The 26885-nt window shown below is 37.9% G+C and overlaps 2 protein-coding genes across 4 annotated transcripts; one reads left to right on the plus strand and one right to left on the minus strand.

The window, feature by feature from the left end:
* Positions 1-1132: 1132 nt before the first annotated feature.
* exoc1 (exocyst complex component 1) lies at positions 1133-13391 on the minus strand. 2 transcript variants are annotated; one of them, XM_034147373.1, is made up of 19 exons: positions 13281-13391; positions 11569-11700; positions 11361-11491; positions 11087-11246; positions 9921-10108; positions 9551-9778; positions 9134-9266; positions 8807-8916; positions 7238-7387; positions 6755-6863; positions 6062-6106; positions 5550-5713; positions 5341-5454; positions 3148-3227; positions 2785-3013; positions 2520-2703; positions 2224-2423; positions 1887-2081; positions 1133-1587 (listed from the first exon to the last, which is right to left on the minus strand). In XM_034147373.1, exons 2-19 carry the CDS (start codon positions 11690-11692, stop codon positions 1435-1437), a joined length of 2697 nt encoding a protein of 898 aa, XP_034003264.1. In that variant the 5' UTR covers positions 11693-11700; positions 13281-13391; the 3' UTR covers positions 1133-1434. The 2 variants fall into 2 exon arrangements, with proteins under 2 accessions (XP_034003264.1, XP_034003266.1); XM_034147375.1 differs by lacking the exon at positions 6062-6106.
* Positions 13392-22120: 8729 nt separating this feature from the next.
* On the plus strand, positions 22121-26684 carry nmu (neuromedin U). 2 transcript variants are annotated; one of them, XM_034147815.1, is made up of 9 exons: positions 22121-22285; positions 23188-23243; positions 23328-23375; positions 23482-23535; positions 23732-23761; positions 24887-24961; positions 25582-25635; positions 25733-25776; positions 26305-26684. In XM_034147815.1, exons 1-8 carry the CDS (start codon positions 22168-22170, stop codon positions 25766-25768), a joined length of 471 nt encoding a protein of 156 aa, XP_034003706.1. In that variant the 5' UTR covers positions 22121-22167; the 3' UTR covers positions 25769-25776; positions 26305-26684. The 2 variants fall into 2 exon arrangements, with proteins under 2 accessions (XP_034003706.1, XP_034003707.1); XM_034147816.1 differs by lacking the exon at positions 24887-24961.
* Positions 26685-26885: the final 201 nt, after the last annotated feature.

Raw genomic sequence — 26885 nt, forward strand, 5'->3', positions numbered from 1 at the left:
TAAGTTTCTCTAATATTTTGTGATTTGCATTTGATTTCGTCCAGCCAGATCCTGGCGGACAATCCATGACGGGGAAGGGATTCTACTACTACTGAGGGTGCTAAAAGGCACCGCACCGACTGTGCGCAGGCAAGATGCGAGGAGGAGGAATGGATGATATACCGTGTATATATGTATATTTATGTTCATTTTGTACATTTCTAAAAATAAAGTTTAATGGAAATACTTAGTAGGCCTATCCTTTCTTCCCTGAATTCATATATAGCAAACCATGATTTGATTTCTCATCAAACAGTAGTAGTTTATAACGGGTAAAAATAACTTACTCTTTGTTATGAGAGTAGCTCGTAGGCCACAACGGAAAGACAAGGAGACATACACGAGTTTACAAAACCACGGCACATTTATTGTAGTAAATGCAGAGACAGGTGGTCGTGGGGAGAGGGTCGCTCAGTTCGTCCTTCTGCAGCCGCTTTGGAGAGAGACTCCGGGCCGCTGGGATTAATAGCACCGGCTACGGAGGTGTCCGTGATCGCGCTGATTACCCTCTTCAGCTCCACCCCACCGTAAGACAAAGGCCCTGAGGCCGTCACACTCTTCTATAACAACAGTTAAAAATATATATGTATATAAAATATACCGCTGTACCGACGCCATGATAAGACTGATGTTACGCTGAGAGCAGCCGGGAAAAGCACTGACATGGGCGCAGCCTCTCTGGTGGTTGACTAATCAGAACGAGTGGCCGAGCTGACCAATCGGAGCACACTAGGCTCACAGGGAGGGGGGGGCAAGAGCTCCAATGAGTCGTTTAGTGGAGAAAGTGAATACTGCTGAATACACATGCTTGACAGAGATGCTGTATGCGAAACCAATGTGAGTTTGGAAAATTGCACAGTATAAATCTATTTTAGTATACCTCAACAATGTAATTATGATCAGTGGAAATGGCCATGACATGGGCCCTATAAGCTAAATGTACCTCTTTAGCATGTATGCATATTGGGCATGTCTTTTGTATTTAATTATAAAAAATACTGCAGTAGAAATGATCAGAATTACATTAGGCATTAGTACAAAAAATGTCAAATGTCACGTGAACCACAATACAAATAATGACACATATTCGATATAACATTGAATGGGTCAGCAGCAGCGAATTTATTATGTACATATGGCATAATGAAACAATACAAATATAATAAACAATTAAGTATGTAAGAGAAGAGTTGATGAATCTCAGAAGAACAGGCACACACATTGCAGTGATATCTGGACCACTTACCAATGCACCAATCCCTTTCATGAACATACACACTCAAAGGAAATGTTTATCAATAAAAAAAAAACAGTATAGTATATACGGGGAGTTAGTGACTAGCTAGTTTATCATCAGTCAATGTGAGGCAGTCGTGAAAGTGCATAGCAGCTAGGCTAATGAGACTGAGCAATGCTGGAGAAGTACTCCAACATGTCCCCGATGGTAAACTCCATGGTGATTCCAGAGCCAGGGTAGCATCTGCCGATCAAGTCTTCAAAGTGCTTGTACTGACGGATGAACTCGTCCTGCATGGAGTGCCACACCACCTGGTGGAGAAATCATCAAGTACAACACTTCAGATTCAGATCAACTTTATTATCCACACATCCTACAGTTAAAACAATAGAATTACATACACATTTAGACCTTTAATTACACATATTTGATCACACAGTAACAATATGGCATTTATTGTCTGAATCAAGTTTGAAGTATTTGTGTTATTTTCTATTTCATTTTTCTGTCTGGCAGTGCGTTTTTTTTCCGTTTTAAATGAATAACCATGAAGATTGTGACACCACTGACAAGATAAGCAATTTCCCATTATAAAACGTTAATTCCTCACCTGTAGCAGACTTTCTTCTTCACACAGATGTTTGTCCACCTTCTTGTAGAGGTTGTCAAGTCCCTTTTTCACCTCTTTGCCAGGATACTCTTTGATAACTTTGCGCAGCTCTTGTTTGTTGAAGGCCAGCTGGTAGCTCACCTCCTCTTCACGAACACCCTGAGCTACACGGGCCTCGACTCCTTCGAAGAAATGCTGCAGGAGGGAAATTTAGCACAGTTTCACTATGATGCATCGAATACAACCTCTCTGCAAATGCTCAATTCCAACACATCAGTACTCATGACCAGGAAGATGTAGAAACGTTGTGATAACTCAAAAAGGTATTTTGAATTACATTGAGTTTCTCTAGAGGCTGCCCCAGAGAGTTGATCACATAGGACTGCAGATGGTCTGTGTATTTGTGCTTGGCCTCTCGCCTCTCTGCCTCCAGGCAGGAGATCTTTAGGCGTGACAGAGTTGAGAAGATGTGGTGGAAATTCTCCATCATGACAACGTCCCGTGGGGTTTTCTGGCTTTCATTGGCTACCTTCTCCACTGAAAAGACAATATTCAGAAGTTTGTATCTGACCATCACCATAAAGAATTACATCATCTACATAAAGCCGATAATTAGGTGATCAGGGGTCTCACCGTTCATGAAGACAGCCCTGATCAGTTTGACGTAAGCTTTATCCAGGTCCCCTCGGCGCTCTGCAACACGGAAGATTGTCTCAGCCAGCTCAGCAAACTCCTCAAACCCGGCTACAAAAAGCAGGATGCCCACTTTGCTTTTCTTTGATATCTTCACCTCCTCCATCTGCCTGATCTGACCAGACTGTGAGAAAAAGACAGATGATATTAAGCATCATATCTATGTATTAAGACCTTAACCATTCTTTCAAAAGACTCTACTCACAATGCATTTGTCAAAGTTCCTCTTGACAGTGACCAGCACATTTCCTAAAGTGGTGCTGAGGTAAGAGGCGGGGTCAACGTTCTCAGCCGTCCACACATGGTGACTCATCTTCACCAGCATGTAGAGAGAGTTGAAGCTGTCGATCTTATCGCCCAGAGCGATGAGACTGTTGAGCTCCGTCTCGATGCTCTGGAAGATCTTATTCATCATCAGCCGCACAAGGTCTTTCCTTCAATCACGAATAAGAAGGGAACAAGACAGGAATTTGAGTTAATACACAAGTAAAACCAGAAGAAGGGAGCAATTCATATACAATATATATAATGTTTTCACCAGGGAAGATGGCAATATGAAACTACTCACTCTGATGACAAAGACTGTCTGTGTTCAGCCTGGGGAGGAATTCTTGACTGCGTGCCTCCGTCTGTATCCTCTGTTTCAGGCTGGCAAAAAATACACAAGACATGACAAACCAAGGAAAAAATCAGCTGACACATAAATACGAATGATGCTGCACCTGTAATTGCTGTATTATATCATGCTCTAAGGCAGTGGTTCCCAAACGGTGTGCCGCGGCACACTGGTGTGCCGTGAGGCAAGTCCGGGTGTGCCGTGGGATTTTGTGACAACCATACGTTATTATTGCAATATACAACTACACAAAAATAATTCTTTTTACTATATCAGTACTTTGTATGCACTCATTTCATAATACAGAGGCAAACTCTATACCTAAAAACAATTATTTAAAAAAAAATCCTCACAGAACCCCATATTTCGCTGTTAACGCAGTTGCAGGTGGCAATTATAAGACCGTGACACATCGAAGGCTGAAGGACAACACTGTGTAACTTTTTTTCAATAAAATATTAAAGTCCGTGACTTTTCCTGAAAGTGTGTTATGTAGCACCCTATGTTGTTAAAAATTGTCAATATGAAGTCAGATTGAAGAAATCAACCCAAAAATTGCCATTTTTTTTTTGCCATTGCTATTTCCGCCCAGCGGGTCATATTGACCCCACCCCTTTTCATATAAACATGACGTGCAACGCCTTTTGTCTACTGCGGTTCCTTATAGATTGAGAGAGAGAAAGATAGATGGATGGATAGATAGATAGATAGTTATAGATAGATAGATAGATAGATAGATAGATAGATAGATAGATAGATAGATAGATAGATAGATAGATAGATAGATAGATAGATAGATAGATAGATAGATAGATAGATAGATAGATAGATAGAGAGAGAGAGAGAGAGAGAGAGAGAGAGAGAGAGAGAGAGAGAGAGATAGAGATAGATAGATAGATAGATAGATAGATAGAGAGATAGAGACAGTCTGTAGTGAAGGAGTGCGCTCCCGCTCACGGGAGACTGCTCGCGCTGCGCTCCGCAGCAAACAGCTGTGGGGCGAGTTGAAAGTACGTTATGCTGGCCGCGGTGTCTAAATAATGCTTCCGGGCCAGCGGGCCATTTATAATGTCGAGCCCTGAGAGTCCACAGATTATATTGGTATACGTTTCATCCCTGTGCTTTGATGAAGCCTAATTTGATAAAGTTTCAAATTAATTTCTGAAATATTTCGTTAATAAATATTTCATGAGTAACATAGTTGTCTTTGTCACATTTTATTTGGCATTAGTAAATAATTATGCACATTTACAGATATTTTACATGATATGAGTGATAACACGTGTTATAAGGGCTATTTCGCACAATAGGTGTGCCTTGAGATTTTTACTTGTCCTTTGGTGTGCCTTGGGCACAAAAAGTTTGGGAACCACTGCTCTAAGGAAAGAAAACACTCAAATGCCAGGACAGCCGAGTAAACATAAATTGAAGACAATTTCATGTGTTATTAAAGACCAGACATCAGTAGGTGGTATAATGTATGACCCCTTAGCTATTTCCAATCTTTGATGACATGTTTAAGATAAGATAAAATGGACCTTTATTAATCCCTGTGGGGAAATTCAGTAGTTCAAACAGCAACAGGGTAAGATTGAAAAACAGGACAGCACAGATTCACACAGATTAAAGATTAATACAATTAAAGATCAAATCAAAGATAAAATAAAAATGATATACAGTTAAAGGTAGGGTAGGTAAGAATGGAGAAACCAGCTCGAGTGCGCTAGAATTTGAAAGTACACAACCGGAAAAAATCTGCCCCTTCCTTCAGACTTCCTTACAGAGCCCCTCCTCCAACACACGGACGCGCACATGACCAATGAGGGCACGAGATAAGTTTGTGCACGAGATGGAAGGCTGACAGGCAGGTAGGCCATCCAGTTATTTTAGCCGGGCCGGCTCAAATGATACATTTAATGTATTCAATGCTATCGGGATGTTAAGAGCATTCCATGGAATATAACAAAAAGTGTTTCTGAAGTGAATTACCTACCCCACCTTTAAGTAACTTTAAAATAAGAAATTAATTAAAATGAACATATATACATATTTGGGTCATATATACATATTAGATATATTTACATGTATGTGTGTCGGTAAAAAGTTATTGTGAAAACAGTGTATATTTGATGTCCAGTACTTTACCAGAGCAAGAGGGGGTGTAACGGTCGGGTGCTGCTGCAGCTTGAAGAACTTGCTGATGAAGTCTTGTTCCGCAAGACACAGAGGCTCCAGCTCACTGAGAACCTGCTCAAATATCTGCAGAATGAAAAGAAAATGTTATCCCTCGATGCAGAACTAATGTACTCACAACGTTTTAATTGAGTGGTTTGATGAAAATAGCTGAATCTCACCTTGTCAAACTTGGTCCTGTCGGCCACGTCCAGGTCGGAGGCGGACATGTTTCCCATGTCCAGCAGCGAGGAGGACTGGGAGCGCCGGCTGTTGGCGCCCTGCACCGTCAGCTTATTTAGGCTGGAGGTGGAGCCTGTCAGTTTCCCAGAGCTGCCATGAAGGCCTAACACAGCACAACACATAGAGATTCAGTGTCATGTGTTCACTGAGAGTCAAACAGAAGGATTAGGAAAGTCAATCAAGACACGATTCAATCATTTGCATAGTCAAATTATCAAATAAAACATCAACGGTTAGCTTTTGTAGGCATTTCGCATAGAATTCAGGATATGTCATGAGCTGCATTGTGAAGATTTAGCGCAAACCAACCAGGTACATGGACAGATCATGGTTGGCAGAGCATAATGTGGATATAAATCAGGGCAGCAAAAGGTTTGAGCAAAATATTAGTTTTAGTGCAGCTATCTAAGAAGCAGACAGTGGAATAGAGCTATCCAAATGTCATACTTACTTTCTGTTTCCTGTTTGAGTGCACTCTCTTTCCGCGGAAGCGTAGCTGCAGCCAGTTAAAAAGGCAGGCATCAAAGACAGAGACAGGTTAGGCTTACAACATGCAGCATGAGAGGGGGGGAAAGATGTTAGACGTGGTACAAAGTCACGTATATGCTGACGTGCACTTAGGCTTAGGTATGCTTGTAGCTCAGACAAACTTTTGGAAAACAATACATTTTTGTTTTCAACAAGAAAAGCTGATACAGAATGCAGAAAGCACTTCTACCAAAAACAAAAACTCAACCAAGAGTCCTCTTCAGCATTTTCTATTTTCTAACATGTAAGGTCCTTTTAAAAAAGGTAAAAGAATAGATTTCATAAGAAGGTAAAACATAATGCAGGACTTCAGCACTTGGAAGCACACATAAGTTGGGAAAATATGCTCCTGGTAACAGATGTGGAGCAGCAGAAGTGGTCCTTTTTTTATACATGAATATTCCATTAACCTCTGTGAAATAGTACAATGAACAAAATAATCTAAAGATGCTGGGAAATTCTTATTGTAATTGAGTACTTCATGTTGCAAAAAATGTAGAAAGAGGCAAAACAGATGTTACTTGAGAATCCTAAAACACTCATAATAACATCAACTGCAGAAGACAAACATGCTTTATGTCCACGCTCCAACAGGGCAGTGAATCAAAGCTCTTACCAAACTTGCCCTTGGCCTCCTTGGTTGTCCCCGCCATTTTTATCTTGGCCACCTCAAAGAAGTCTTTGATTTCTCGTTCATATAATCTGCTCATGTAGTCAACGTAGGTCTAAAGAAAATGAGATACAATTTGTTAAGAAGCTAAACACAAAATATTCAGCTTTAAAAGCATAATTCAACATTTTGAAACAACATATTTGCTTTCTTGCTGAAAATTAAATAAAAGATCTGCTCATGTCTTTGTTAGTAAGAACTTGGCTTAGGAGCTAAAGCAAGCAGCTACCTGACTGGAGCTGCATATTATAAAATGGTAGTTGTTGCTACCACAGTTTCCAGGGTTGTCACTAAATCAACCAATATACAAATCTAAAGGATTAAAATGAACGCACGTTGTGGTATCAATCGTCTTATCTACTTTCTGATTTAGCGCATGAATGCATCTTCACAATTTCTTAAAATATGTTGTCTGAGAACAGTACTGACCCTGGACAGGCCCTCGTACTTCTCCCTGTGGGTGTTCTTCAGCCACTCCATGAGCTTGGAGTAGCGCAGCAGGTCCCTGTGGAGCGGGCTGTGTTTGGGCAGGCTCATCTCGGCTGTGTGCTGCGACAGGGTGGAGCTCTGGTCATGGCCCTGGACAACAAGCAGAGAGAGACTATTAGGAATACTTTCACAAAGAGACAGTGTAGACAAACCTTATATTAAGTCCCATTCCATCTGTGCACACGCAAACACACTCAACACACTAATTACTTTCCCTCTACAAACATCCGGGCATTGGATATGTTACATCAGATTACCACAAAACCAGATGTTTTAGATAGAGGATCACTTGTACAGCTCAATTTATTACAGATTTTAAGAAAGCGCAACTCTTACTGCCATACTGACATTCGCCTTATTGTTGTTCATGTTTTTCAGTAGCCACTGTAGCCACAAGACATGCACTCAGAGCAGACAGGCACAGGACTTGATGATATGAGACCCTTTGCAACAAAGCAAAGTTAGCACCCAAACACAAAAAGAGCCCTCAGCTGAGTGCAGACTGCTGATGAAGGAGGAGGAAGATGAGCGGTGCCTCTTCAGCTTTGAGATAAAATGAGACATGTTAAGTAGTTAGAAACATATCCCATGCAGAAAATAATAGGCTATGTTAGGATATGGAAGATGTGAGGTCTCTGGGGTAATGACATGTAAGTGGGAGTGAGCCGTGGTCAAACATTAGCAAAGAGGGGGCGAGTGGGGGTTGCTGTGAAGGTACTCACTGGAAGAGACAGACAGGAGGACCTATAGAACTGAGGGATGGTCATTTTGAAGTGACTGAAGTGGTTGAACTGACACAGAGACAGAGAGCAGAGTGGGATGATTCAAAGTGAGCAACACGCAGAGACAAGAATAGGAGGGACACAACAAGGAAATGACAAGAGGCAGCCCAGGAAGAGAGTCAGAGCTAAACAGGAAGTCAATGTGGGGGAGAGAAAAAGAGTGAGAGAGAAAAGCCTGGGATAGAACAGGAGGCTGGTGCAATGGCAAGTTGTGAAGACGACAAAATGTCGCCTCTTAAATCTGCGGAGAAATCCTGCTTCCTCCATGTGTTGCTCAGAAAAACAAGTAAAATATCTCAGTTTGAAGGTAGAGTAATTTCTTTTGTAGTCTCTGATATTGCCAAAGCAAACAAAAACTTAAGGCAAAATAACCATAACGTTTTACAAAAGCCTGTTTAATTGCACAGCAGGTATGATCAGCAAAATGTATCTAAAAATAGAAATACTCATTCAGCACTACAGAGCTTGCAACTGATATATTAGTTATACAAGACATTATAACTATTATAAATACTGATGCAAAAGTATGTATGCAGCTTATTACTGTTATAGATAGACCTAGTTTATACTACAAAAACAAAAATCTGATATCCTAATTAAGTTCCCAGTTAATCCTAATATCCTAGTGAGATAACCTACCACCTGAAACTATAACTTAGAAAGAATCAAGCTACACTAAATGCTTTTAAACAGGTTCAGTCCCTTGTCAGTGCAGTGAGCCTGTTACCTGGTGAACAAACACGTTGTTGAGGTGATTGGTGAGGCGGCGAGCGAAGGTGTCTCTCAGCTCAGCGAACAGGAGCTGCTGCTGCGTTACAGCCATCAGCTTGTCGTGGCCTGTGGAAGGAGAGGAACACTTTCATAAAGCCATTTACAGGCCGGGGAAATGTACCTGCATTTGTAAGGAATCGACATCAAAATCTGCTCATTACAACACTGAGGATCATTTTACAAATTAAGTTAATTGAAATCTAAGTTTTCAACTACCGAGAGTTTCCCACCAACAGTGGCAAACAGCTGATTTAGTTGATTAATAAGTGAAGTGTAAACTAACCTGGTCTGAGGGCCACGTTCATGCACTGTGAAAGAGCTTCAGAGGCGTTGATGCAGGCCTCGATGCCTTTAGGGGAGGTCAGGTCTCCCTCCTGCAGCGCTCTGATGTGTCCCTTTGACAGGTCCATGTAGTTCTGCATGAAGAAAGACATTCATTAAAACAGTCAAACAATCTAGCAATTACATATTAATTGAAGTGCATTTTCAACCCTACAAATGTAGCAAACGTGATTTTTTGGAATATTTCGCCCAGTTATTTGAGACTCATATTTGTTAGCTGAAGTTGTAGTTTGTTATCTCTATATCTACATATTCACATATTTAAAGACTAAAGTGGTGAATACTTCAGGAGAGGATCTCTGCTAACTGGCAACAAATCAGCTATGGGCTCTAATCAAAGAACTCAAGTGTTCCTCACCACTAAGAACTGGATCTCGTCCAGCAGCTTGACGTTGTTAGTGTTGCTGATCTGGATGAGGCGGTTGCTCTGTGAGATCTGGTCCATCTGCTCCTTGACGCTCTGAAGCATCTCCTCGTAGCTGCTCAGCTTCCCCTCGATGGTGTCCACCTCCCCCAGCGCCTCGTCCAGCAGCTGCATCAGGATATTGACCTGCTTCTCTGACGCCATGATGGACTGGATATTGGCCTGAAAGTAGAAAACAATGTAGAGGATGTTAATACGTTTACACAATTTCTTTCAAGTAAATGTTCCTGTCCATGCTTATCATTAACAACAACTCTTTTTATTATTTTCTTTCTGTTTTATAGTTTGCAGGTGCGTCACTCACCCCGTCTAGAACCTGCAGCTCCCTGGAGAGCTGCTCAGCGAAAGCCTCAGCATTGGAGACGGCATACTCGCACATCTCCATCATGCCCTCGATGTCCTGCTCTTCACGGGTGCTCAGCTCCTGGTAGTCGTCCAGAGCGTCCTCATCGCCCCCGGCAACACTCTGACTCTCACCGCTCGGCACAGACTCTAATCCAACAAACAGAGATGGAAATGTATGTTGAAGTTCTCATGATCATAAATTGAAGACATACTGTTATATATATATATATATATCTTTCATCACGTACGGTATTACACACCTCATGAAGAACAACTACAGATGAAAATATATCGGGTGATGGTGAATAGCATTTTTAGAAGAGTCTTTAAACTCCTTTTCAATTAATGGAACTCATTTACCAGCAGCTACTCACTTTTTACTGGGGATGGATGGAGTATACCTGCAATCTGAAATCGCTACTATCATCTTAATACACTTTTCTATATTTATTTTATATGATAAAACTACACTGATAGACCTTTGTCAATGAAACAGCAACTTAACAGAAAACTGCACTGGATTGTGCTCTTTAAGAGTTAAAAATAATATGGAATATACATTTTGGTCAACCTAGATACAGAGTTCATTAAAGAACACATGTCAGTGAATAATCCTGTGAATTAAGGTGGAATGGACACTTAGAAAAAGCTAAAGGTGGAGTAAAACATGACTTAGATATGCGTTATGATTATGAAGAATGAAATCATGCCGAACCGTATTTAGTGTCTTATATTCACACAGAAAGAGCTTTGGGGATGTGAGAGTCTCGAATGAGAATGGTGGTTTAAGGTAATGAGATAACAATGGAGAGGAGTGAGGAAGGGGAAGTTAAGTCCTACCAACCTTCCGCTTTAGGAAGTTCTGGCCAGAGAAAGTTTAAGAGAGAAAAGTGAGAATAAAGAAGAATTTAACACAGAAAGCCATACCACAAACCAAGATACAGAGACGAGGTTGAATACTTTTTAAAAACGTGCCATTAATAAATAAAACAAACCAAAGTCTAAGAAAGGTCAAACAGCACACAAGGTTTAACACTATTGTTTTAAGAGTCAAGCCTTTAAACAAATATAATCAAATCATGCGCTCACAGGGTTGTCCACAGTAATAAAGGAGTGTTTCCTCACCTTCCAGCAGCTGAGAACTGACATTCACAAACTCCACCTTCTTCCTCAGGTATCGCTGGTTCAGCTTCCAAATGCAAGAGATGAAGGAGTTTTTCTCAGCTGTACTGCTGGCCACCCACCGGTACACCTTCTCAAAGTGAAGGTCAAACTCAGGATTTTCCTAAACCAAGAATAAAAAGCAAGCATATGATCAATAAATGAGGAAGGAAGGAAACATAATGAGAGCTGAACAAGATAATGGGTGGAAAAAGGACAGATTTTATATTTCTCCGACCTTGCTTGCATCTTTTGCGTCGACTTCTGTCAGATCCCGGAGCTCCCATGTCTGCTGTCGTTTGTAGAAGTCCCCTTTGTCTGATTTCTTCACCTTAACCACTTTAACCTGGACAGGCCTCTCTGTCGTGACTGGAAAAAACAACATAATCATTTAGAAATGTTTACTTTATATCCTAAGTTGTCATTTAGAACTGTGTGGTTCATACCTGTCGCACACAAGAAGCAGTTCTTCTTTTTCTTTCCTGCCTTGCAGACATTAACAATGCCGAGGAGACGCTCGTCGTTGGGTGTGAAGATGTCCCTCTGGAGAGCATGCTTGATGGCTGTCATGGTGGATGCTGTCATACAGAAAGTATTAGGTATTTATTATTTTGAACATAAGGAACACACATCCATCATACGAGCATAAACACTTGATAGCGCTGAAGTTACAGGTAGCTTCCGATTCAGCAGTTAAGGGCAAAGTTAAGGGAAAGTTATCTTATATTGCTATGCTACCAATCGTTATTTGTTGCATCTCTTACCGTTGGGAAAGTGTGTGAAGACATTTTAGGTAAAGCCTTAACGCTGTCTGAAACCCACTTTCAAATATTTTAAACCTAAATTCTATTTGTGAAGTTGCAAAAAGGGGAGTTTGTTCACATCTATTCTAGATAAAAGTCGAGGCTAATCTGGACTAGATTCAACCAAAGACTCTTTAAGACACTGTTATAAGTTTGGCTAAATCTAGACCCGACTCATTCATGTCTATAGTATATTGTTTTTCAGGGGTGTAAATATATATGAGTACATTTACTCGAGTACTGTACTTAAGTAAAAAAAATAGGCACTTGTATTTTACTTGAGTATTTTCCCAATAAGCTACTTTACACTTTTACTCCACTACATTTTGTAGGCAAATGTGGTACTTTTTACTCCACTACATTCATTGTACATATTTAGTTAGTAGTTACTTTGCTGATGTTGGTTATTAATAAAATCAACACACATTATAATATAATATAATAGGATTACCTACCCATAAGTGTATAAAGTATATCAAATAAACCCCACTTTTACCAAGTGCAACATTGAAGTGATTAACACATAAATGCACCAATAATTTTAATAAAATCCTTTAAAATAAATATCTGGTGCTTAAAATGGAAATGTTTACAAAACGAAAACTTTTACTTTTGGTACTTGAAGTATTTTTACTTAGGTACAATTATGAATGCAGGACTTGTACTTGTAACTGAGTTGCACTGCTACTTTTACTTAAGTAAATAATTTGAGTACTTCTTCCAGCTCTGTTATTTTTTGATCTGGTTGAATAAGGTAACCAAAGCCACTTAAGGACAAAAAATAGATTTGTTTACTGTCATTTGGACATTTAAGCGTAGAGCTAGTCCTGCATTATCACAAGACACACATCCAGGTACACGAATAACGTTTCCTTAATAACAGACGCATAATGAACAACCATTGTGTTCTGGTTTGTGACTATGTAAATGTCAAGTTAAAATATGTTCAGATGTAATCATACATCCAGCCCTTCTAAAGGTTAGCTTACAGGCTACTAGAGGCTCTTGATATTACACTGTGCAATTACACAATGCAGACCGGTCAGAAAACAGATCAACACAGTGTAACAAATACGTTTAGGCAGTCAGCTATCATCTGGAAATGGTAACTTTATATAATGAAGAAGCAACCACAGGACCTTGTTGTCCTCTGTCACTGTTAGCTTGCTGGCTGCTAACGTCCCTGCTAGCTTGAGAGAGCTAGCTACTTTAGCATCATTTACGCCTGTTACACAGAACAGGCAGGCGGTTGTGAACATATAAGCGACATTATGAACTGTGAATTAATTCAATCAAAATGTATTCTATCTGTATTTTGACAGGTAATGGTAAATATATTTATAATAAGCGACTACCTTGTTTTGTCAGCCCACCAGCCCTCTGCAAAGCACCGCCCTCTCTTCCTTGTTCACAGGCGGAGCGGTCATGTGACAGTCACACTGTCAACACACCATAGCTGGGGACATGTCCCTACCACTTTTTGAAATGGACAATGTTGTCCCCACCACTTTTTAAAAGTACAATTTATACATGTTCTGCACAAAGAAATGTAATAAACAAGAACAATGCTTTAGTGTCAAGATGTGCAATTTGGACATGTTAGTAAACTTTTAATAGAAAATGTACTACTCTGCTGACTCTTAAATGACCCAAAAACATGCTTGCGGCAATGTTGTTTGGCCAGTTCGTCTGAATTAAATGTATCTTTTTGTTTTATTTTCTTGTCAGAGAGTACCAGAATGCGTAGTTTACATGTTAAAAGAAAACATTAATCTACAGGGGTTCGGGTTGCAAACATGTTTTTCACAACATGTGTGTGCATTCTTGGGCCAAATACATCAATAAAAGTAAATCAAAGTTTATTTAATTACACCAAGATCACAAATTGTACTTTTGTCTCAGCGGGCTTACAGTTGGGCTTTACAGTTTATACAGAACATGAATACGCCGGAAATTCCCGGTGCTGTAAGCTTTTAAAAATATGTATTGAAGAGAGAAGAGTCACTGTGTTTCTCCTTGCACTGTGTACAACTTGACACAAAGCTTCCAAATAAATGTGGGAATGGTCAGAGGAAGTGAAATAAAATATTACAGCAACTGAAAGATATTGTTAGAGACATGTGCACTTGTTGAAACTTTCAGAGGAATGGAAAACATTTGTTATTTGTTGTCGTATCCACAGAATAGCCTACTATATATATTTTCAACTTTTATTTTTGTATTTATACATTCATTTATTAATTTTTTCTTGTTTATTATTTATTCCTGTATTTATTTCCACATTAATTTATTTCAGTTTTTTTCACATTTATTTATGCTTGTATTTTCTTATTCCTGTATTTATTCCTGTATTTATGCATTTATTAATTTGTTACTTATGTCATGTTCTGTTCTCCATACCTGTGTGCTCGTTGTGTGCATAAAGGTACAAATTCACTCCAAATCACACCACAGCAAGACCTTTAGTTGGGTGTCTTTATTTTAAAAACACATTGTTGGTCCAGAGGTCTATGCATTGGTTTTTCATGCAGGTGCTCATGGTTCATCACCCAGGGGAGAGACATCATTTGTCTTCTGCTATGGTGATGTTAAATTGTCCCCACCACTTGTTCAAACACTGATCCACCTACAGAGGCAATGACTAATTAATATATGAATAGACACTAAAATATTGTATATATTAATACACGTCTGTTTGAATATATATTTTTATATATATAATTGTATATTCATCCCTTTTATAATAAATGTGTTGTGATATACTAAATAAAGGCCACTGTATCCTGTTGATGGTCCTGCTCATGAATTTTTACTAAGTGACAATTTTAGGAGTTGAAGCTTTGAATTATGACTTGTCCTGTCACATATTTATCAGAATCAGCTGACTTTCCTCCATGCAATTGACTCAAAAACATAATTTAAAACTTACTTTTAAAGCGCAAACTGCAAGCTGGGTGCTATAATATAAGAATTATGCATACTGACCGTAGAAAGAGGTAAGTCAGTTGCCCTATTTCTGTTGTGGCAATAATATCTACTGTCAATAACAACAATATATCATTAGCAAGTTCTTTATTTTACAGCGGTTGCAGCTGTATGGTGTACATACATTATATTGAAAATCTTTATAGAACAACAAGGTTGCAAATAAATAAGCGCTTCAACCACATTTTAGAATTTGAGGAACACATTTATTTTTTAACGTAAGCATTTATAAATTAATACATTGCGATTTGGACTTTTGGAGGAAAATAAATATGGATAGCGAAGTGCAACATTGAAATGTAGACTCTTGTGTTCTTTTGAGTTTTGAGGTAAGAAAGTAGGTTTACATTTTTAACATTGGCTATTTCAGATTATGCTTCAACATGCCATGCTGCACATACATGATCTTTTTAAGACACCAGATGGCATTGTTATTCCATAAAATATTTCTAACCACTATATTTTTCCATCTTTGTGTGTTGTGTTCTTATACACAGTTTTTTAGCTGCATATTTATGTTGTATTTAGCTATAAAGGTGATAACTATCTACAGCACAGCACAAGCCCATAGAGGCTACTGAGAATGAATGTCAGCCCAGTGAATCAGACATTTGATGAAGCAGAAAGTCACAGATTAACAAGTGATCTGCACACAACGCCTTGGGGTAGCTTACACTGACAGTGTTGAAGTTATTGTGCAAAAATACATTACTTTATTTCCCAGCTGGTGAATGTCATCAACATTCAAATTCATGGTTTACCGATTCCTGTGACAAAAGCTTCCAAACACAACACAAACAGTAATATCTTCTTTATACATATGTACATCATTATTCAAGTACATAGCATCAGTGTGTTTGAAATCCCATTGCAGGTCCCTGTGGTGTCTGATAGCAGCTGCCGTCATGTTCCTGTTTGTGTCGAAATGAATTTCCTTGTTCATCACTGTCTTTCCTCCAGTGGTGGGAAAAGATTAACATGTTGTGATTGTAGCTCACGGATATCGTAATTCAACATGTTGAATTGTGTCCTGCTGTATAGATATTGCTTGAATGTGGAAATAAACAAACAATATTATATTTTGCCTCCAGAGATGTTGTAGGAATTTAAAGTGGTCCAGCCAGTAAATGTCTTATTTGAATAGACATTTTAATAGCTTGAGAAATACATTTTAATGGATATTCACTGCAACATAAATAAGTTACATATTTCCAAGGTTTGCACGGGAAAAATCTGTTTGAAAACACGCAGAATTATCAAATTTCATTATTAAGAGCTAAATAATTTACCATAAATTACTCAATTGGCCTTACCTTCATGTATTTCCATGCAGTTCAATTTAATATTATAACACATTTCTGCATGTTATTCAATTCAACATTTTTATATTTCTTGCTTTCGGCCTATTACGTCAATAAAGATAATATCGTTTTCCGGCCCAACATGTGTACACCACACGCGTCCATGCACACACATATTATAAAACAGATACACACACACTCTCTATCACAAAGACACACAGGCACGCTCTCTCTCTCTCACACACACTCACACACACACACACACACACACACACACACACACACACACACACACACACACACACACACACACACACACACACACACACACACACACACACACACACACACACACACACACACACACACACACACATACACACACACACACACACACACACACACACACACACACACACACACACACACACACACACACACCATTATCTTACTTCAACATTGATGTTTTGCCATGTGTTTTCCAGCAGTCGTGATTCTGATTCACCCACAGTTACTGCTATCTGCCTTTTACTGTCTATACACTTTGTGATAGTCAAAGGTCTGTAGGCAGCGCGGACGTTTGTGTTCCTACAACAGATTCATATGTGCACAAAAATATATATCTGCAGAAAAAACTGTTTGATTAACGGCAAAGCGTGAATGAGATATGACAATACAGTATTAATTGCAGGTTAGCAGTGTTCCCACTGAATACAATGTTTGTGTCAGGAGGGCACTCCGCCTTGAGGGAGCCCCGGTGACATGCACGGCAGATGTGACTTGCAAACAAAAGGGGGTTTTCACACCGGAGGGGCAGCGTCAGGGGGAGGTGATTACATCTGTGTAATCTACATTTGACATTAACACTGGTGATTAAAGGCTGACAGCATTTTCTATTTTGGTTTGAAATTAGAAACATTTGAGTTGATATCTAGATGGCATTTATGGCAGCCCTTTAAGAAGGCATCATCGGTGTTGTTTTAGAATCATATTTGTTGCAATGTCAGCATGGCAAAAATAAACACAGGAATTAATACATCTGCATATGTACAGGCTGACTTGATAAAGCACTGTAGCATCTTTGACTCATAGTGAGGTCATCCCTTTTGCTGTTTGGAGCCTTTCAAACAGCCAACAGTAAACACAAAGCCTCTTCACAAAGTAATTGACTTTATTGTCTTTCTGCCACTGTTATGGAATTTCCTGTTGACTCTTATGACGTGTCTTCCTCAGTGGTACAGTACATTATAGTCATGCCTGACAGCATCAATACAAGCAAACACAAACACAGCTGTGGGCAGCTGGGTGAAAACTTTATGTGGACGCTCGACTCACTTTGGTGACCTCATCCCAAGGTAAGGCCTTCCATTACTGCCAAATTACACACAAAGAACAACACACCAGCTATCCAAACTGAAGTAAGCATGAAAGCTGCTATTACACAAGCAGCGCTGAGTGTAAAGCTCTTTGCTTGTTAGGAGGGTCGATCATGTGTGCGATTTTGTTTTAAAGTAATCATGTCATTTGAAGTGTGCGCATGTATGTACATGTGTGCTCTTGCAGGAGTGCTTTCCTGTCTGTTTTTAGTAGGGGTAGGGGTAGGTAAGGGTTAGGGTGAGGGCTGGAAATAAAGACAGATGACAATTATTAATGAATGATGACCAAAATGATTTGCAAATGTTGATGAAGTCAAATTAAAAAAGAGAAATTACTTGAAATTAGCTGAGATATAAACTTTAACTGCCGTTGCTGCTCATGGATTCAGTTGACATTAGCAAAAGCGTTCACTTATCATATTTATCTCCATTCCATAATGTAGGGGAAAGGGCTCTTCATCACTTTTTCAGTATGGATTCAATTAAAACATTTTACTGTGTGAAAACTTGCTCCGTAAAATTGGATAACCAGCTGGGTAAACAGGCTTCAGACCCTCAGAGATGACTAAATGTTCCTGGTTCACCATGAGGCATTATTTTATGACAATTTAATAAATAGTTTATTGTAAAAAAAACTGCAGGTGGGATGAAAGGATCTTTGTTAAACATGTTCATTTCATACAGTATTCATAAGAGAAAGAGGTTTTCTTACTGCATGCTTGCCTACATTTAGCAAGAGTCCGCATTCACAGGAAATTGTAAATGTGCTGGGATATAATCTAATATTATATTGTATAGTTATAATACAATGATACTTACAGTGAAACATCATATGTCAAAATTGCACAATTACTCACGTAATATAATTCAAAGTGGATTCCTGTTACAATCTGCATGAGTAACATGTTATTATCTAGAGATTTTAAGCAGATTCCAAAGTGATCAGATTCACAACAGTGATCTCATTTAGGTTTATTTTACCCAATAGCTTCACGATTGAAGTTATTGCGTGATTCCTTATTATTAACAGTGAATATTATACTTTCAAGTTCTGGTTTGCATCCTTTATTTCATGCACAAGATGGAAACATAATTAAGAAATGGATGTAGGATGTGGCCATATGAGCCAAATGCACAACAATTGGTTTTCATGATTTCTACAATGTGGAAAAACAATCAAATCAGAGTCCTGTCATGTTTTATAAGGTTAACTAATGGTCTTTGCTGTAGGATGGAGGTGACATTGTAATAGATTACTCTCCATGCTAATGTTCCTTTGGTTTCCAAACATGAACATCAGTCAAAGCTTGCAGATAAACATTTCTGTAATTTACAACACTGGGCCAAGTTTTTCAAGCAAAAGTGTGACCTTTGACCTCTTCTGAGGTGAGTTTGATGAGAATTTCGAAATTACCATCACATCTGTCATTTAAACTGCTAGCATTAGGTTAACCTAGCTTAGCACAATTTCTTGAAACAGTAAACAGCAAGCCCGGTGTAAACTAGGAATTCCCATTTTTACAGTAACATTTTTTAATAGATTAATCAATCAAAATGTGTGGTAATGTTACCTTTGGACAGAGCCAGGCTGCCAAACCGCAAAATAAATCAAAGCCTTATATTAATTGATTTTGAAAATATCCTCAAATTAAAACACAACAAAGACTTTAATCTGTGTTGTTGCATCAAGGTGCGACAGAGTGTGAATCATGACAGTAACCTTCCCTCAATGCCTTTGGGCTTCCCCTCAAACAAACCAATTAAAGTAGTGCATGCAAATGCAAGTCAGGCTCATATTAAAAGAAAACTCTTCAAAGGGCACGACATTTCAGTATTTCTAAATAATGTTGGACCAAGGGGAGCTTTCTCTAGAGCTTTTAGGAGACAAGAAAAACATCAGTCACTACATGTGTAAATGATACGTAGGGCCACACACAGAATCCAAGCAAAGGCTACAGCATCTCCAACACTTGGATTGTGAAGCATTCTGTAAAATCTGTTACAACTTGAGTGCTACATCTTACATATAATGAATGAGTTATCTCCTGGATGATGGTTTAGATGTAGGCCTACATGTGATGAATTAAAGGTATTTGAGCTACAAATAGCCACAGCCATGCATAATGCTAGTGACTGTGCTGTTGCTGCTGTTGGAGAACATTGATAATGCAACACAATTTGTGTAATTGCTTGTTTTTGCAGTTTTTCTCATTGACAGGTCTAATGAGGGAAGCTGCCATTCGTAGATTCATGTTAACGGATGTTTAAGGGCGTTCCATTATCTATTCAATGCTTCCTTTGGGAGTTGAGATAATGCCAGTGCACGTGTGAGCAGTCGCACAAGGAAATACTTTTGTTTCATATCTCACAGTTTAAGTAACTAACTATCATAGATTATTGTGACCGTTTCGATCAGTCATCAGTCTTGTTTACATTTGTTATGTATCACTGATATCAACACCTCAAAAGGCCTTAACAATTAGACTAAACTGCAAAAACAATAGGCTATCTTGCGTTCCTCTTGCTTATTGCCTGATCTCCACTGTTGAGCCTTCATTCATAATAATAAAGAAAAGTGGGAAATTATAGAGGATAGAGAGATTAGTGTAGGAGGATGACATGGGTGGGGATGGGTGTGATGACTCCCATGAATTGATTGATTATCAATGCGGTCCACTTGTGTTGCTCATGATCTAAAACAAAGTAATATCAGAATTCCAAAGACAAAGCAAGACTGTTATTTATTAAAGTTTTTTTTCACAAAAACTATTTAAAATCTGTCATATGTGCAGTAATAGAATAGGATGTTTTTGCTTTCATTGCAGATAATAAAGAATATAAATCAAGATATTAAATTATCTTTTTAAACACGTTTTATTTGTGCATAAGCAACAAAATATGCCTTTCCAGGACCACAATGCAATGCGTCACATATTTTTCCGGTAAATCTTTAGCTGAATAAAGCATCAGGGGTTATTATAGTATTATGTCTTCTGGTTTATTGTAACAGATCTAAATGAATTATAGTGCCTAGTAATATCTAAACCCTCACACAAGCAGCTTCACACAAAGACCAACACATTACCTGACTTTTATGAGCAAATGTAGTTAAATAATTATCCCTAATGAGTGTCTCAAATAAGGAGGGTGATTTAAATTGACATTATAGTCTGAATGCATGGACAAAAGTTGAAATTAAAGTCACATTTCATGAAAAAATAATCAGTACATTCACGTAATTTTCATGAACTGTAATATCCAAAGCTTTGAAAGTTGGAACCATTTTTTTTTCTAAAGTAAGAGCATGATTAAAATGAAAAGACACATTTAGGTTTCCCTTTTTACATGTAATCTCCTGGTTTGGTAAAGGTAAATACATCATGGCTGTTAATCAGAAACATCATACATCCATTATTGTCTTCATTTTCTTATGCGTGCTACAATTAGGCCACCATGGTGGATGACAGCATATTGATGAAGTATTTTTTATATTATTTTGAAATTGAATCTGAATTTGAAGAATCCAAGTGTGAGTTTCTAAAAGATTTGCATTTCACCTTGATCATTATAATGTGGCTCAAATGGCTTTGGTATAAATTAAGAATAATTATTGTCCTTAATATGACAATAACCATATCGTTGCACATCTACCTTTGTGATTTCCCACACGTTTCCTGCACTCAGCTCACAGTAACAGTATAAATGACAGCAGGACATCTTACAGGTATGATTGTTGCCCCGCTCTTTACCATTACAACTTAATCAGAAAAATAGGGCTTCAGGATGAATCAGAGCCAAAATTGCCCTTCAAGATAAGTATAGCATGTATAGCTGCTTTTCTGACATGAAATTGGGGAAATAGCCTCAAATAACATCCATACACTTAAAATACAATGCAATGCAACAAAACAAACCACAGCAACACAGTATTGTATGAACATCTCTCCCAGGTTCAACCACAGCGTAACCATCACAAAAGGAAGTATGTAATAGATTTAATTCATATTTTATATAATGAAATTGTGTTTCTTGATCATCAAAGCTAAACAATGAAAAAGTGAACATAAGGTGTAAACACAGGTAGTCCTAATAACAAGGAACAAGCATAACAAACATACCGTTCAATACCACACATTGCATTTATAGCTATATGTAAGTTAACATAAATCAAAAGTAGTGTAAGCAAATGTGAACAAAGCTAATGTGAAGATATAAACAACAGTATAAGCATGTTCCATGAGGATGTTTATCTAGCATTATTAATATATGTATTTGCTTGATCCTTTTTTATGGTCCCAAGTTACCTTACTCTGAATGTTCTATCTCTTCATCATCGCTCACAGCTCCCTGAAGATTTTACGTTCAGCCAACCTGTTGATCAAATCTCAAAACTTTTTACGCGCGAGGGGGCTTTAATGACGCAGCCAAGAGTCAGCACGTGAGGGGTGTGTGTGACCCAAGCCTTCATATTTCTCTGACGTGAGATAGAAACTCTCAGAAGAGCAAGAAGTCAAGCGCACACAACCAGAAAAACAGACAACAAAGGCCACAGAGAGCGAGAGAGAGAGAGGAAGAGGGAGATGAGGACCTTCCATAGCCAGAGCCGGAGCTCTGCCTCCAGCAGCCCGAGCAGCGTCAGCAGCACGGCCAGCGGCACGCTCACTGCCCTGCTCATACTCACCATCCCAGTGTGCACGTGTAAGTCATTTTGTATCTATCTATCTATCTATCTATCTATCTATGTATCTATCTATCTATCTATCTATCTATCTATCTATCTATCTATCTATCTATCTATCTATCTATCTATCTATCTATCTATCTATCTATCTATCTATCTATCTATCTATTAATTTTCCTATTCTTCTCAAATGTAAGTTTGGAATTTTGGAAAACCACAACTACAGAAATAAATCAAATAAGTAATAACATTTTAGTTACTAAATAATCTAATTATATGGTTAACAATATGTAATAATGTGTTTTTATTATGTTGATTTATTTCTAGAGAAAATACCTGTTTTTCAAAAGCTGTTTTGGTCAATAAACCATTGCTGTTGTTGTTTGTCCAGAACCCAAATATATATATTTTTATATAATATACAATGGAGGCTGTTTTGTGGATTTTTGGCATGAAAAATAACTAATACAGTATATAAATATTTGTAGACATTATTTTTCTATTTAAATCCATGAGTAGACTATTTGTTGCAGATCTAATTTAGATGGGCTTTAACAGTGACTTCATGATGTCAAAGTTGCATAAATACAAATATGAGCTTTTTAGATTCAACATCAGTTTTGGCGCAGTGATGCTGTTGACTTATCTTCTTACATCAACATGTTTGACTTTAACTCCCTTGCATATTCTACAGTAACGCTTTTACCGCTGCTAATGTGACATCCACTGCAATCATGCAATCATGTCAAAGCAGAAAATGATACAAGAGATTCTGTTGATCATTCCAGCAAAGCTTCGGCTGTATAGCATCTCTGTTACCTTCAGATGTAAATGTACTGTATTGTGTAAGGATCATATACATAGAAGTTTTAGCTGTATAATAATAACTGTGTATTTTTGTGTCAAAAAAAAACTGAAGGTGCTCCAGCAGAACTTCAGCAAGCCATAAAAGATCAGAGGCAGCTACTCAGCCAGGTACGCAGCGTCATTTTATTCTCTCTTCCTTCTTTATCCTTGCTGTCTGCGAGCCTGTCCATCATCCTCTGTGATGCTCCACAGATAGACGCTGCGTGCTCATCCTACCTCTCTGCAGACATGAAGATTTGGGTGATTCTGTTTTTCTTATTCTTTTCTTATTTTGTACATGTATATTACAAGGTTAAAGTACTTATTTAAACATTTTCTAACGGCCATTTTGTCTTTCTGAAATCAGGCATCTGATGTCTTAGAAGAACTCTGTGTCTTGATGCTGTTTCGGAAGTCAAAGGTATTCAATACTTGATTATCTTTTAATAGGGACAGTATGTCATTATACTTGCAAAAATTATTATATATATATATATATTTTTTTTAAATCAATACAAAATGGCACATTGAAACAGTGATAGTCCATAGTATTTGACTAAAGATACTACAGCGCAATGATTTACATCAACTAAAATACACATTTTGTGTCTTTTCAGGAGATGAAAGTGCAAGAAAAAAGTAAAAGGGTATGTAAACCTATATTTGATCTCTTATTATTTTCACTTAAAATGGTTAGACAAGAACAACAAAGCAATAAAATGAAACCCTGAAAAATGTGTCGGCTTGTTTGTGTTTCATGTCATGCACTGTATGTGCAGTTTTTATTTCATTACTCTAGAAAACATGGCCCTGCCTTGTCAGAGGGCGCGGTAAGTAAGTTAAGAGACAAATCCCCACCGTCACAGTATGTTGCCTGACTTAGGAAAGTGCCTCAGATTGTTTTACAAATATATTTCCTGCATTTTTTGTGTGCTAAGTACTTTTCAAATACCCACATGTAGCGCAGAGCTATTGTAAGACATGAGCACGCCATTCCACAAATCACATTGCATGATGGAGGTAAACATTTACCTCTAAAGCACCAATGCATGCAGACAAATACTGCAACATGGATATCCCCACATAAACTGTCCCCAGCTAATAAACGAAAATGTGCTCACGTGATCTGTGCTCTGCATGTCAGACTGCATGTTTAGTTAAATAAGGTCTGTATACCTCTGGCTGTTCACACTGGACAACAGAAATGTCAATCAAGAAACAAAGGAACATAGCAGAAACATAATATCAACACTTCAAAATGTGGTAGCAGTTGTTTACTTTCAGAATAAGTATTTAAGTTCCCTAACGATTAAGGTAATTAGATATATTATGTACATTTTGACAATTAGAAAGTATCCTTCTTGATATTTTTATTTGTCAGTAGAATCTAAAAAAAAAGAGGTCAGTTTGTGTAGTGAAAGCAAAGATTATGCATAGAAATGGTTAAACATTTTTGGATTACATGCATTGTTTTCATTTTTCTTTATGTGCATCTAGATAAAAAACACCCCAGGATCCACATTGACTTGCCACAAACCATATTTCTTAAATGAAATATGAATCCATTTAGTCAATGCTGCTCCATGGCTGGTTTGCGAATAATGCAGAATGTGATGCTGAGGAAAAGCATTTTGGAAAAGCATTTTGTATTTTTGCACTTTTGAGTTGCATGTTTTCCTGTGTTTACTGGAGATGAAACAGAGATCATCTCTTAGCCCCTGTCGACTCCATACAGAGCTGTCTGGCTCTATCTGTGTTTGTGTGTTTGTCAGACCCCTGTGTTGCACCCTCTCCTGCGTCTAGTTTCTCAACTCCATACCAGAAGAGAGAGAGGACTCTCAATGCGCGTATGTACCACCTACGTCAGTTCACTTTCCATTACTCGTTTTGTTGCTTTTCAAATGAAGTCACTGATTAGCACACAAAAAAATGTTATGCAAATAGGGCTGTCCCTTACAATTTCTGGTTTGATTCAGACCTCTTAATAGGTTCCTTGGTTGAAAATACAGAGAGATCAGATCAATAGAAATGATAAAATTGTAACATCCACATTGGAACTGCATTGTTCTTGTTTATAGCAAATATTGCCATTGAAGTGTGTTTGCTACATGTTTTCCCCTTCCTGCTTACAAGTCAAGAATGCTTTGTTATGGCGGGCAGCTCTACTCACCCTCTGTACAACCACAGTCTACATTAGTTGTTCTTTCCCAAGCTGCGAGCAATTATGGTCTAAAATTAGTGCATCTAACAGGAGAACTTATTCCTCATTACTATCAAGCGCTGACATTCACCAATTGGACACACAGGAAATGTGAGTGAGAAACGTGGACAGTGTTTGTTTTGAATGTGAGTGTTTTATGTGTAATTTTTACATTGTAGGGAGAACATTTGAGGTAATGCGGAAAAAAAGTTGAAACTAAAGTTGAACTAATTCCAGTTCAATTATTTGGGTTTTGTGTCTATACAGGGTGAAGTCCAGGGACCTGGAGGAATCCAGAGCAGAGGTTACTTTCTCTATCGGGTATGAACTTGTTAATGTCAGGAGATAAATAAAAAAAAACGAATTCCCAAAGGATAATATGATGAAATTCAATACAAATGTTGTTATTCATTTCCAGCCACGAAATGGAAGACGATCATTGGAGTATGAGTAAAATTAAAGGTAATACATAGTTTTTGACTGAAATATACATGTTACAATGACATTTGATCACTTAAAATAAATAAGCTTGAAAATGACATAGTTTAAAACAGATAACTTCCATGTGTGATTGAGTCTATGCAAAGGACAGCACTGCAGTATCCAGTTGAACTCACTCCCATCATCAACTAGTAGCTAATATAAAGTAGCTACTGTCCCAGTTTTAATAAAAGATGGCATACACATTGATCTTTAATTGTTTTCATGATTAAACAAATCCTCTAGAACAGCCTGTCAATTTTAAGAAAGGAAAGAAAATAATAATGTTAGGGTGGATCTTTTTTTTTTAAAACACTAAGTTTCTGCCCCCTAACCACCCAGTAATTTTCAGACAATCCCTTAATGCCATCGATATCCTGTTTTTATCTCAATGGCAGTAGTGATCCGATATATACATAGAGACTGCTAACTATTAAATGATGTGACTAAAATATTAGGGAAGTGTGTTTATTCTTGTAATCTAACCATGTGTGTTAATGTGTGTTAAAGTCTGAAGCATAATGTACAGAGACAACAAACCTGATACCCGAGCTGCTGCACCATGACTGAGAGATCCAGACCTTACCCACAGCCATCCGCCACTGATGTATAGTGATGTTTAAATGTACACCAAGAAAATGAATAAAATACTATTCATTTGTCCAGATAATTTGTTGTGTTTCATGTGTCATTTGCATGAAAACTGCTATAATGTCAGGTGTTGTTGTGTACCATGTCTGTTACACATTATGAATATGAATGTTTCACTGCATTGGTTCAACAGGAACTGTAGCCTTTGCATACATTAAGATACATGCATAAACGCTTGCATATTGTCAAATAAACACACATCGGGAATATTGCAAAGAAAAATAAAGCATTTTTTTTAAATTACATGTTATATTTACTCTGAAGTAATAAAAACAGTTATTTTATGAACACATGTTTTAATGATCATAATCAATATAAAATAAAAACACCACCTTTTTTATTCCTTTTTTTGTGTCGCACTTGTGTCCTTCATAATAAATAAATGTAAGCAAGAATATAAGAACTATTTGGAATATCATATTATTTGACACTGTTTTAAA

The sequence above is a fragment of the Trematomus bernacchii genome, unplaced genomic scaffold (genome assembly GCF_902827165.1).
Source record: "Trematomus bernacchii unplaced genomic scaffold, fTreBer1.1, whole genome shotgun sequence".
NCBI classification, from domain to species: Eukaryota; Metazoa; Chordata; class Actinopteri; order Perciformes; family Nototheniidae; genus Trematomus; species Trematomus bernacchii.